This window comes from Ostrinia furnacalis, unplaced genomic scaffold (genome assembly GCF_004193835.3).
Source record: "Ostrinia furnacalis isolate ACB-3 unplaced genomic scaffold, ASM419383v2 OfSCF1638, whole genome shotgun sequence".
NCBI classification, from domain to species: domain Eukaryota; kingdom Metazoa; phylum Arthropoda; class Insecta; order Lepidoptera; family Crambidae; genus Ostrinia; species Ostrinia furnacalis.
In genome coordinates this window covers 583,059-595,614 of record NW_021131877.1, presented here as the reverse complement: position 1 = coordinate 595,614, position 12,556 = coordinate 583,059, and the positions used below count along the sequence as shown (strand labels likewise).

General features: G+C 41.3%; 1 protein-coding gene across 1 annotated transcript in view; it reads right to left on the bottom strand.

Moving 5' to 3' along the window:
- Nucleotides 1–12,556, bottom strand: part of LOC114353238 (thyrotropin-releasing hormone-degrading ectoenzyme) — a 57,606-nt gene that overhangs the window by 24,220 nt on the left and 20,830 nt on the right. The window contains exons 11-17 of the mRNA XM_028305152.1: nt 11,426–11,655; nt 10,401–10,593; nt 9,575–9,732; nt 3,883–3,976; nt 2,733–2,839; nt 1,461–1,604; nt 489–592 (exon numbers count right to left, since the gene is read on the bottom strand). Coding sequence (XP_028160953.1) covers nt 489–592; nt 1,461–1,604; nt 2,733–2,839; nt 3,883–3,976; nt 9,575–9,732; nt 10,401–10,593; nt 11,426–11,655 — 1,030 coding nt within the window. The remainder of the gene's footprint in view (nt 1–488; nt 593–1,460; nt 1,605–2,732; nt 2,840–3,882; nt 3,977–9,574; nt 9,733–10,400; nt 10,594–11,425; nt 11,656–12,556) is intronic.

Here is a 12,556-nt window from a genome sequence, read left to right as displayed (position 1 = left end):
GCGCGTAATTATATTGCTGTCGCGACTGTGCGTCGGGCGCCCGCAGAGAGTGTGCGAGGGCGACAGCAACATAATTACGCGCGAGCAATAAGGTAAGAGCAAGGATGGGTAGCTTGGGGTCATTGGACAAAATTCTACGTGCTCACAGACCGGGCTTTAGAGCTTAACTCGGTCAGTGCCTGAGGTATGGGAGCGGCACGGGAGGGGCGATATTGTGACGTAGGATATAAATCTGAAGATCTGACGTTTAACGTTACAAAAACAGACTCCTGTGCCGCACTGACTGACTTTTTTAAGCGCTAGACAACATAAATTATCGACAAAAAACATAGATCTAGATACGTGGCAGTTTGTCAAGTCAAGTTCAAGAAAATTGCCCATTGCCACTTCAGCTTGCTGATCCGTCGGGCTATGTCAGCGACTTTAGTTCGTTTACGGATTTCCTCATTTCTGATTCGATCTCGTAAAGAAACACCTAGCACACTTACCAGGTTCATAAAATAACTCGTCCAATTCGGCCCTCAAGTCGAAAGTCAGAAGGCTGTCCATCATGGGCGCATCTACTTCTGGCGGGTCTGCTGTCATGACGAACCTGAAAATATAGTTCGTTAATAGGTAAAGCCCGGTCTGTGAGCACGTAGAATTTTGTCCAATGACCCCAAGCTACCCATCCTTATCGCTCGCGCGTAATTATGTTGCTGTCGCGCTCGCACACTCATTGCGGGCGCCCGTCGCACAGTCGCGACAGCAATATAATTACGCGCGAGACCAGACTATAGTTAAGGTCATAGCAGACTTATCAACTCGGAAAGGGATCAACACCGCATCGCCTTTCGCGAGCTGTCATCGTCTTTCGCGCGCTGTTAACCGCGAGGCGAGGCGTTTACGTTACAGTGCGGATAAGTGTGCGAAACTCCATACTGCATAATGGAGTTTCCTACAAAGAATACTGACCCCCTCAAGATGCTACGGTTACGATCCCTTTCCGGGTTTAAAAGTGTACTAGGTCCTTTTTACAGTGACAAAAAACTATTTTCCGCGAATTTAATGCCCATAAAATCATTTCTATCATTGAGTTACACTTAAAATCACTTAAAATTTTAATAATTGGATATTTTGAACGTTCGATATTTTGATCGTTCGATATTCTGATCGTTCGATGAAACGTGTTCGTTAATTTGATTTGCGATCGTTTGTCATTCGACATGGCGAAGGTAACCCCCACTGTACCGTGTGGCTTCTCACTTAGAGCCATTATTTCGGGACTATTCCCACCTCTCGTTCCCACCACTGCAACTCCTGTGTAGCCAGGATCTACAGCTTGACCGCCACAAAAACCCAACCAATGAAGTTCAAGTTTGTCCCGGGGGAAAGTTAAAACTGTCATTGGACCCGCAACGAAATTAACCAGAAGAACATAGGAGGAGTTCGAAGTTAAAGACTTAGAGCCATTATCTTACCTCTCTTGCTTGATGACCACGTTGTCGCCATCTACCGTGGCGCACAGCAGCGGATAGCCAGGCCGCTCGCACCAGCCGTCCCACGCCTGGGCGTGGGTGCTTGTGTCATCGCCGCTGTCATGCTGCAGCGCCCGCCAGAGGTCTCTGTAGGGAATGAAGGGGTTAAAGACAGGGGATTACCACTCTAGCGTAGTATACAGGGTGGAATTTTGTAATGCCACCTGGAGGGAAAGTACTCTTAATACTGTAGATAGAAAATTTTACGCAAAGAAAACACATCTTTATTTTTAAAAAGAAAGAGAACTGCATTCAAAGATTTTAGATTTTTTTTCGAAAATTCACCACCATACCATAAAAATTTCTGTAAATAATTAAAATAATTTAAGATTTCATGGTTTTCCTTTCATTTGATTTATCAAGTTTGTCAGAGAGATTTCATCCTTATACTTTAACCCTAACGATCGATGCAATAAAAATACAGGGTGTAATTTTTAACAAAATCTAGTTGGTTCGATTCCCGGGTGTGGCAAGCAAATTTTTAGAAATTTTTGAATGCAGTTCTATTTCTTTTCCTAAATTAAGAAATGTTTCCTTTGAGTAAAATTTTCTATCTACAGTATTATGAGTCTTTCCCTCTAGGTGGCATTACAAAATCCCACCCTGTAGATCTTTTTTTCATCGCCCATACACTCTCGCTAGAGTGGTCGTGGTCCAGTGGCAAGCCTCACAATCCGTCGCCATTCCTCCCGTACTGCAGCCTTTCTTGTGCACTCATGGAGTGGACCATTGAGTGCGCTTATGGCCTGGTCAGTCCAGCGCATGGGCGACAATGCCCTCAACCTTCCCTTGCACGACAAGTCATTCAACAGAAGCGACGTCTCCACGTGTTATATGGCAAAAGAAAGTGAGAATACGACTTTGGACGATGGAAGAAAGACGCTGTTTGACATCAAGTTCTTGGATGCTCGAGACGTTGGTTCGAAACTGTAGTAAGATATGCGTAGTAAAGTGTCATGTAGGTAAAGCCCGGTCTCTGAGCACGTAGAATTTTGTCCAATGACCCCAAGCTACCCATCCTTATCGCTCGCGCGTAATTATGTTGCTGTCGCGCTCACACACTCACTGCGGGCGCCCGTCGCACAGTCGCGACAGCAATATAATTACGCGCGAGCGATAAGGATGGGTAGCTTGGGGTCATTGGACAAAATTCTACGTGCTCACAGACCAGACTATAGGCGTTGTAAAGTGTCGTGTAGATAGTGTAGGTCTCACCTGGCGTCAGCGCTAGCAGCCCTGTGGTACTTCAAAAGCCGCGCCAACGCAGCCCTCCCCGCCGCTTCCCCCGCCGCCTCTATAGCCATGCTCACTATGGCCGCCCCCTGAAGATAAAAATATCACAGTAAATTGAAATTTGTCGGCCGTTTGGTGTAGTGGTTCAGAACGGACTACTATGCCGAGAGGTCCCGGGTTCGATTCCCGGCCGGGCAGAAATTGAAATGAATTTTAATTTCTGTGACGGGTCTGGGTGTTTTCTATGTATAAGTATGTATTTACAAAAAAAAAGTATTTTTTAAGTATGTTTATATCCGTCGTCTAGTACCTACCCATAGTACAAGCTTTGCTTAGTTTGGGACTAGAGGCGCAGTGTAAAATGTAAAAAAAAAAATCGTTGGCATCCATTTCAGTGCCGGATTAAGGCCTTAGCACATATTTTATCAACCCGGAAAGGGATCGTAACCGTATCAACTCGAGGCGGTCAATATTCTTTATGAAACTCAATGCTGCAACGCACATTCTATCAGCATCGTATAGATGACCTAAAGAACTGTCCTGTTCCACCAAATTCATTGACAGAGAGGCGCCACCATCGTTCAACTATTACAGGGTGTTTGGCGGAAGGTTCGACAAACTTCGTGGATGTATGGTAAGGTCATTTTAAGAATACAAGTTCGCCCATTTGACCCTAAATGAGTAACTTTTTTTAAATTTATATTTTTGTTATTATTTATTTTTTTCCAAAATTTGACCTAAAAAGGCTTCAATTTGTTTTCTCGTGTGTTTTGAACCGCTTTCTTATTTGATATTAATATCGAATAATATGTCTTTAGTTGAATAAAATAAATTTCAGGTCAAGATAATGATTGGATAACTAGTTACGAGCCGCCAAAGTTTAACAAAAGTACAACCCACGATAAAAAATTCAACGTAGAATTTGATTAAAAAAAAATTAAAGGTAATAATATCTTAAAAACATTCTAGCTTCTCTTCTTTCCAATGATATATCACATTTAATAATTAGATATTGATTGTCAAAAATTCAAAGTTTAGGGAAGAAAATGGAATAATAATACAAATATTGTTTGATTTGTTGTTTTACAAAACCACACCCTTTATACGAAATCTTTTGATTGTAAAATCTTACCTTATGTAAAGATAGCTCATCCGAAGCTGCCTCAATGTCCGCTCGATCCAGCCTGGGGGATGCCACAGCGCGCACTGAGTTGCTTGAATCTAGTCTGCAAAGTAGGAAATTAAAACCTTTGAAACAATCGAACTGCTTAGAAAGAAAGAAAGAAAGAAAGAAAGATACATTTATTACAATGGACATCACACAAATACAGGCAATTATCATAGCTGGGCATTAACTCGTTAATCCGTTAATCGTTAATTAACGAAGTTAACATTTCTATTAACGGATTAACTTTTAAGTTAACTTTAAAAAATGTTAACGGACTCGTTAACTTCCGTTAAATTATCCTAAGTCCGTTAATCCGTTAATCCAGTACCTACTATTTACCAAAAGCACGCTGAAAAACGCTAGAAAAACCAGATCACTAACGACACTTGTTAGTAGGTATGTGTGGGACAACTCTTGCAACTGAATTTAAGACCAGTTTTCCTCAACCGATTGAGCTGAAATTTGGTATACTTATGTAAGTACGATGACAATGCAATGTTATGGTACCATTGAGCTGGTCTGATGATGGAGTCATGAGGTGGCCATAGGAACTCCTAAATGAAACGGCGGCATCGCATCGAATTTGGGTTCGTTGGATTTGTCTTTTCGAGCACTTTAGTACTAGATGATGTTCAGGGTCCTGATGATGGAGTTAGGAGGTGGCCATAGGAATTCCTAAATGAAACAGTGGAAACTTATCGAGTTTGGGTTTGCTAGATTTGTCTTTTCGAGCACTTTGGTGCTAAATTGTATTGTAATTGAACCAAAGCTCTGAGATTGAGTTACTACTAAAAAGTGTAAAATAAAATTATAAAAACTTTTTTAAAAACAAGCTTTTATTCTGAAATGCAGTTGTACTAAAACGAAAAAAATAATTGTACTTATGCAAGGTTCAAATAATTTCGAAAGCTTGTAGCGCAAACAAAAAAACCGGCCAAGTGCGTGTCGGACTCACGCACAAAAGGTTCCGTACCAGTGTACCAGAATCTCATGGCAAACAAAAATATTGGAAAAGTGTGTTTTTCATATGGCCATTGTCTATGGCTTTATTGTCACCTGTCAAAGTAAATCAAGAGATCTGTCAGCCGCTGCAGAAATTTTGTAATCTCTTCATGCCTATTTGTTATTTTTGTGAAAAAGTCGAAAAAGCTCAAGCAAATCATATTGTTTTCAATACGAATTGTAAAATAGGGCATAATTCAAAATCAATCTTTGATTTTAAAACGCGTCGTTGAGTTGACAGTAAGTTGGAGTGAAATGTTTTGATACATTAAGTTTATTACCTAACTGCGTCAGAAGGAGGGTGGGGGTTATGTTTATTTTACAATTACTCTTACCTAATAACTGCTTTATCGGGGTTTTCAAGTGTATTTCATACATTGGTGCAGAGGAATAGTGAAAAAGTTATGACCATGTAAAGAAAATTGAAAAAGATTTCATCAAGCAAGTTTGAGTAATTGAAATGCTGAAAGAGCGATTCATATTATACAGGGTGGAATTTTGTAATGCCACCAGGAGGGAAAGTACCTACTCTAGATATACTTTTTTCTCAAAGAAAACATTCCTTTATTTTTGAAAAGAAATAGAAAGATTTCCAAAAATTTGCTTGCCACACCCGGGAATGGAACCAACTAAAATCTGTTAAAAATTACTTCCTGTATTTTTATTACATCGATCGTTAGGGTTAAGTATAAGGATGAAATCTCTCTAACAAACTTGATAAATTAAATGAAAGGAAAACCGTGAAATCTTACATTATTTTGATAATGCTACAGAAAATTGTATGGTATAGTAGTGAATTTTCTAAAAAAATTCGAAAATCTATGAATGCAGTAGTCTTTTTTTTTCAAACATAAAGGAATGTTTTCTTTCAGTAAAATTTTCTATCTACAGTATTAAGAGTACCTACTTTCCCTCCAGGTGGCATGACAAAATTCCACCCTGTATAATTTTTTTTTTTTTTTTTTTTGAAGGGACGCGCGCTGGTAGCTTGAAGAGCTTTTCCAACTTCACCGGGCAGAGTGGCGAGTACAGAAGGTACTCTAGCCGTTTGGCGATCGTCGGTGCGCGTGCCGACGAGGCCGAGTGTGGGCTTGTCCGCGTCGGTCGCAGACCGACGTTCGCGATCGGGCCGTATCGAGCGCATAAGGCGCCCGATCAGTGGCGAACCCAACTAGAGGGTTGCCCACCGCGGTGTTGGACCAAAGTCCAGCCTACGGCGGGCTCACTCTAGTGGGCCCGATCGAGGGGACTACGGACGCGGCCTGAGGGCGCCACGGTAGGCTCGGACCTCGGCTCAGGCCGTGTCCGGGGGACGGATAGGGGCCCTGTATAAATACCTCTTTAACTTGATTATCTATTGAAGAACAAGAAGCGTTTTCTAGTTCTGAATAAAGTGATAAGTTATAAGTATGATACGTAATAAAATTATTTAGAGTAATATACGGTTTACTTATTTTTCAAGAAATGTTTCTATGTTAAAAACCCGATGTATAACAACATTCTTCATACACATACCTAAAATGTATAGGTAGGCATTCGTACTTCATGGTCATTAATATTAAAGTCATAAATAAAAAATTTAAAAGTATCAAGATCGTTTAATCCAATTTCCCCAGTATTGCACTCAACAAAGTTTATTTTCCCCATTTGCCATGAGATTCTGGTACACCTATAATAAGCGGTTTACGATTTACGAGGTATTAAAAAAAACTACTTACTAGATCTCGTTCAAAACAATTTTCGTTGGTAGTTTTTATAGTAATGTACATCCTATGTTTTTTTTTTAGATTTTTCATATTCTTATTTCAGAAGTTAGAGGGGGGTAACTTTTTTCCACTTTGGAAGCGTCTGTCACGCAAACTATTCGGTTTAGAAAAAAAAATATTTTAGAAACCTCGATATCATTTTTGAAGACCAATCCATACACGTATGTTTGATGAAAAAAAAATTTTTGAGTTTCAGTTCTAAGTATACGGAGCCCCCAATATTTATTATTATTTTTTTATTTTTGCATCAAAATCTTAATGCGGTTCACAGAATTCATCTACCTACCAAGTTTCAACAATATAGCTCTTATAGTTTCGGAAAAAAATGGCTGTGACATAAGTACGGACGGACAGATGGACAAACAGACATGACGAATCTATAAGGGTTCTGTTTTTTGCCATTTGGCTACGGAACCCTAAAAAAGAGGAATAAATTCCATGCGCGATACAAGCTTTCGAAATTATTTGAACCTTGCATACAATTATTTTTTTCGTTTTATTATCATGTGTTAACGGATTAACGATTAACGTTAACTTGCGTTAAATCTTGTGAAATATAACGTTTAACGAAGTTAATTTTTTTATTAACGGTTTAACGATTAACGAAGTTAACTATTTGATTAACGGTGCCCAGCTATGGCAATTATATAGACGTGACAGTGGCACATAATAATGGAAGAAGAAAAAATAAATCCCACCAAAAACATTCTGTAAAAAACTAGCCAAGTCTCGATGGAGCTGCTTGTTTATCTCTAAAAAGTAATGAAATCTAGACAAAGTCGTGCCAAGTCTATGGTTCCTTACTGCGATTTCTTTATTATTATAGTTAATGTTGTGTGACTTGGCCGTTGAACAATCTTTATTAAGATAATCATACATAAGTATTATTGAAATACGCAGCTTTATTAAACCTACAATTGACTGGTTGTTGTTGAATCAACGTTTTCCAAGTGGCAATTTTCCATCGTCAATGGGTAGCGGTTCTGGCGACAGATTGGTGCAATGGTGTCATGGAGCACCTGGTTTTGTCACCCTTCAACGGCCAAGTCACACAACATTAACTATAATAATAAAGAAATCGCAGTAAGGAACCATAGACTTGGCACGACTTTGTCTAGATTTCATTACTTTTTAGAGATAAACAAGCAGCTCCATCGAGACTTGGCTAGTTTTTTACAGAATGTTTTTGGTGGGATTTCAAGTAGTATTGATTATGAATGTGGTGTTACTCCAGATCTTCGATTTTCCTAGTTTTTATAGTTTTCCCTTTATGTGGCCATTAAACCCTAACTCTGTACCAAATTTCAGCTCTCTGAGTTTATGGGAAGTACTAGTTCTATTTTGATGATCATCAGTGAGTGAGTGTCATAAATGCAAAACTTTGCTTTCGCTTAACTTCGGAACTAAATGACCTACAGACTTGAAATTTTGGATTTTAAGTATGTGATTATAGCTTACTAGATGACGAAAATTTCTGCGTTCTGGTCTTATCCAGAGGTTCTCAAATAGGGGCCTGAAAATGCGGCGAAATGGTTCCAGTAAAGGATGGTACGGCAGTGTTTGCTTCGCGCTCGACTTGGCGGGGGCACTGCCGTGCCCCCAGATAAAAACAAGAGTAAACTGAGCAGTGCCACCCACCCAACAAGATGCCCACTGCAACGGGACCCCACTCAGCATGCCGTGGCCCACGGTGACGAAGGCCACGGCGCTGGTTTTCAGTGCTTAGAACATCGCACATTTTCAACTCGGAAAGGGATCGTACCCGTACCAACTCGAGGCGGTCAGTATTCTTTGTATGAAACTCCATATTGCAACGCACACTTAGACCCAGAACAGACGGTGAAACGCAACTGCAACGAAACTCCAACTTTGTGATGATTCTGATGAATGAAACTGAAACTGGAAGTTTCAAACTTTCAGGTTCTGATGAATGAAACTGAGTTTGATTGAAGATTGAAACAGTTTCATTCATCAGAATCATCAGAAAGTTGCAGTTTCGTTGCAGTTGCGTTTCACCGTCTGTTCTGGGCCTTAGAGAGACCACACATGACGCGAAAAGTTTGAAACTTTCAGTTTCAGTTTCATTCATCAGAATCATCAGAAAGTTGTGCTGCAGTTTCGTTTCAGTTGCGTTTCACCGTCTGTTCTGGGCCTTATTCGAACCGTAACGTAAACGCCTCGCTTTGCTATTGACAGCGCGCGAAAGGGGATGACAGCTCGCGAAAGGCGATACGGTGTTGATCCCTTTCCGATTTAATAAGTCTGCTATGAGCTTAAGGCGGGAATTGAACCCACGACCTTTCACTTGCCGGGCGACTGCTCTTCCATCAGCTACTTAGACAATACGCTGTTGCGGCCGCGTTTGTTTCATCAATGTTACAAATAAGAATTTAACTGTCAGTCAAGATGAAACACGTATGTTCTAAGCTAAAATATGATTGTCACGAGTGAGCTCACCACAATAGTCGAGCGGCGGCGGGGTTCCGCGTTCCTCGAATCACGAGTCGGCCAGTCCGACCCCTTCACTGTTCGGCTATCGTGGCTTCAAAAAGACCCGCAACAAAATTAGTGCCGGTATTAGGTACTGGCATTCAAAGCTGAGGTGACAATGAGCAGGGCACATAGTACGAAGAACTGACGGCCGATGGAGCAGCAAGGTTCTGGAGTGGAGGCCACGTACCGGAAAACGCAGCGTGGGACGCCCAATCACAAGGTAGGCCGACGACATCATAATCGACAGCAGGAAGGCGCTGGACGCAGGCCGCTACCAACCGGGCAACATGGAAAGCATTGGGGGAGGCCTATGTTCAGCAGTGGACGTCCTATGGCTGAGATGATGATGATAACTGGCCTTCGAAGGTTGGACTATGATACCAGGGTAATAATACCTGAGCGCAGGCAGCACGTGGTCCAGTAGTAAGGCGTCCTGCTGTCTCTCAGACGCGCTGTCGCTGATCGCTGGTGCCTTCTCAGCAATCACTGACGTCAGAGCGTCCATCAGCCACTGAGAACTCCACCAACGAGGTGAGACTAGCCCGCCAAACCACTGGGGACCAAAAAGTACCTTATCTTAGGCTGAGTTGACTAGGTGTTCTTATGAGAATAGAGATTCTTTCGAACGTTATTAGATCGTTTCATCCATGAAGACGCGTCCCACCATTCTTCCGCTAATGTCTGAGTGTTATCAGTACACGCTAAATCATCCATGAGTGCACACGTATACTACAATAATGCCTTACGGATTGCTCGGATCAAACTCCCCGCACCCTGCGCGTCCGAGACCAAAAAGTGGTGGGGCGCGTTTTCGTGGGTAAAACGATCTAAGTATAACCGGTGTTTTTTGTATGGAGTTTGACAGATTTTTGACATTTGCCATAGTTAAAGTGATGAGAACTCAGCATTAGAATAGAAAAAATAACGGGACTGTTCCCATCTCTCGTTCCCATCGCTGCAACTAATGCTCGGGCTATGTCAGTGACTTAGTTCACTTACGGATCTCCTCATTTATGATTTGATCTAAAGAAACACCGAGCATAGCCCTTTCCATATCACGCTGTGCAACTTTGAGCTATGAACCACAAGATGGACCGACGACCTTATAAAAGTAGCAGGAAGGCGCTGGATGCAGGCCACTGCCAACCGGTCATGTGGGCGAACATAAACCGTTCAGCAGTGGACGTCCTATGGCTGAAATGATAATGACGATGAACTTACCTGCTGGGCCAGCAGTCTGGCGATGGTTTTCGTGTCAGTCAAAGTAGAAGGAGACAGAGTAATCAGTCCCCAACCCTCAGAATATGGGTTACCACCATCTACCACTACTATATCGAACTTAGGTAATGGGTACGACGTGTTCAACTCATAGCTGAAATGCTGTATCGTCTTCTGCACCCATTCTAGGAGCGGTCTGAAACAAAAATGATGTTTTAAACTGCTGTCAACCAGGTTTATAACTAGGTAGTAGTTTTATAGATAATTTAAACACATAATGGAAATCCTTGGGTCAGGCCTTTGTCCTGCAGTGGACGTCATTTGGCTGAAACGACGGATGTGTTATGTTTTCTCCAGCAAGAATTTACAATTCTGAATTCTTGCTGGAGAAAGCCCTCAGGGAACATAGTTTTAAGCACGTCACACAATTATCAACTTGAAAAGGGATCGTAACCGTATCAACTCGAGGCAGTCAGTATTCTTTGTATGAAACTCCATACTGCAACGCACAATAATATAGATGACCCACGCTGAACTGTCCCACCAAACTCAATGACAGGGGGGCGCTACCATCGTTCAACTATATGGTTTCCAACATGGCAAAAATCTGAACCAGCGATCCGGTATTGACGGTGGCGCCCCACTGTCAATGTCATCGACAGGACAGTCCAGTATTTTGGAACTATCCGCACCATAACGTAAACGCATCGCCTCGCGGTTGACAGAGCGCGAGAGGCGATGACAGCTCGCGAAAGGCGATGACAGCTCGCGGAAGGCGATGACAGCTCGCGAAAGGCGATATGGTGTTGATCCCTTTCCAAGTTGAATAAGTCTGCTATGAGCTTAAGAAACACTGACCTAGAGCATTTTTGTTTAATGTAATGTTCTTGTAAATGGTAGTACAGTAAAATGGGGTGAGTGACAAGGTGTGTCACTAGACATTTCATAGAGCGGTTCGTTGTTCTGTTACAAATAAATGCTCTAGTCTATCTCACCTATAAATAAAAATAATAATCTTCAATTCTTACCCAGCTTCATCCAGAATTACTTGCTGATCGCTATACAAGCTGATTTCTGGAGGGGGCAGCACCGGTTCCTCCGCTTCGTCCGTCGGTTCCGTGGGGGCCATTTCAGTGGGGGTCACCGTGGGGGTCGCGTCGGTAGGCAGGGGGGGCGCAGCGCGGCGCTGCAGCCGACACACGGCCATCGACATCATGTGGGGGGGCATTGGGGGGGACTGACCGAATTCGTCTTGCAGCTGTAAAAATATTGAAATGATAAATCTTTATTCGGTATCCATGGGCGTACCTAGAACCCTTTGAAGAAACTAAGTCAACGATCTGATATAAAAATCTGACTTGCCCGAGGCCAGAAGCTGTCTCCTTTTATAATAAATAATAATAAATAAATAAAAATAAAAATCATTTATTTTCAGACAAAAGCAGTCCATAGTTTGGTTAGTAACAATTTGAACTTAGAGACTATATTACAGTAGAGTAAGGCCTGGTTTTTTGATTCATAGTTAAAATAACTATTTGTTAGATTTTGCGACTAATGGTTAAATATTAACAAAATGTTAACCAATAGTTTAAAAATGTACTAAAACTCAAGTTAACCATTGTTCGTAAAACATTTTTTTCTGTTATTTAACCACTTGTCATTTGACATCTGTCAAATTTGACCATTGGTTATTTTAACTATGAATCAAAAAACCGGGCCTTAGTAACAATGTTCTTAGAAATATGTTAGTCGTACATCATGGGTTCGATAAACTATGTAAGTATATTGACTCTTGCCTAATGTGTAAGTCAACAAAACGACTATAGACGGATGAGTCCAGCCTCTCAGCAATCATTTTCAGGATTCCATTCCCACTTGTCCTCAGTCTTTGTAACACAGACGCAATTTTATGTACTCGTAAACCTGTATTAGGAGGCCCCGCTCCTTCTTAAGGTTACAAAGACGTGTTGAAACAAACCATTAACTTGCAAAATTCGTACTAGTGCGAAACCAACACTAGCTGTGAAGAGAAGAGTTACATAAAAATTATAATAAATAAAAAAAAAACTTTTTTAAAAACAAGCTTTATCCTGAAATGCAGTTGTACTAAAACGAAAAAAATAATTGTATGCTAGGTTCAAAGAATTTCGAAAACTTGT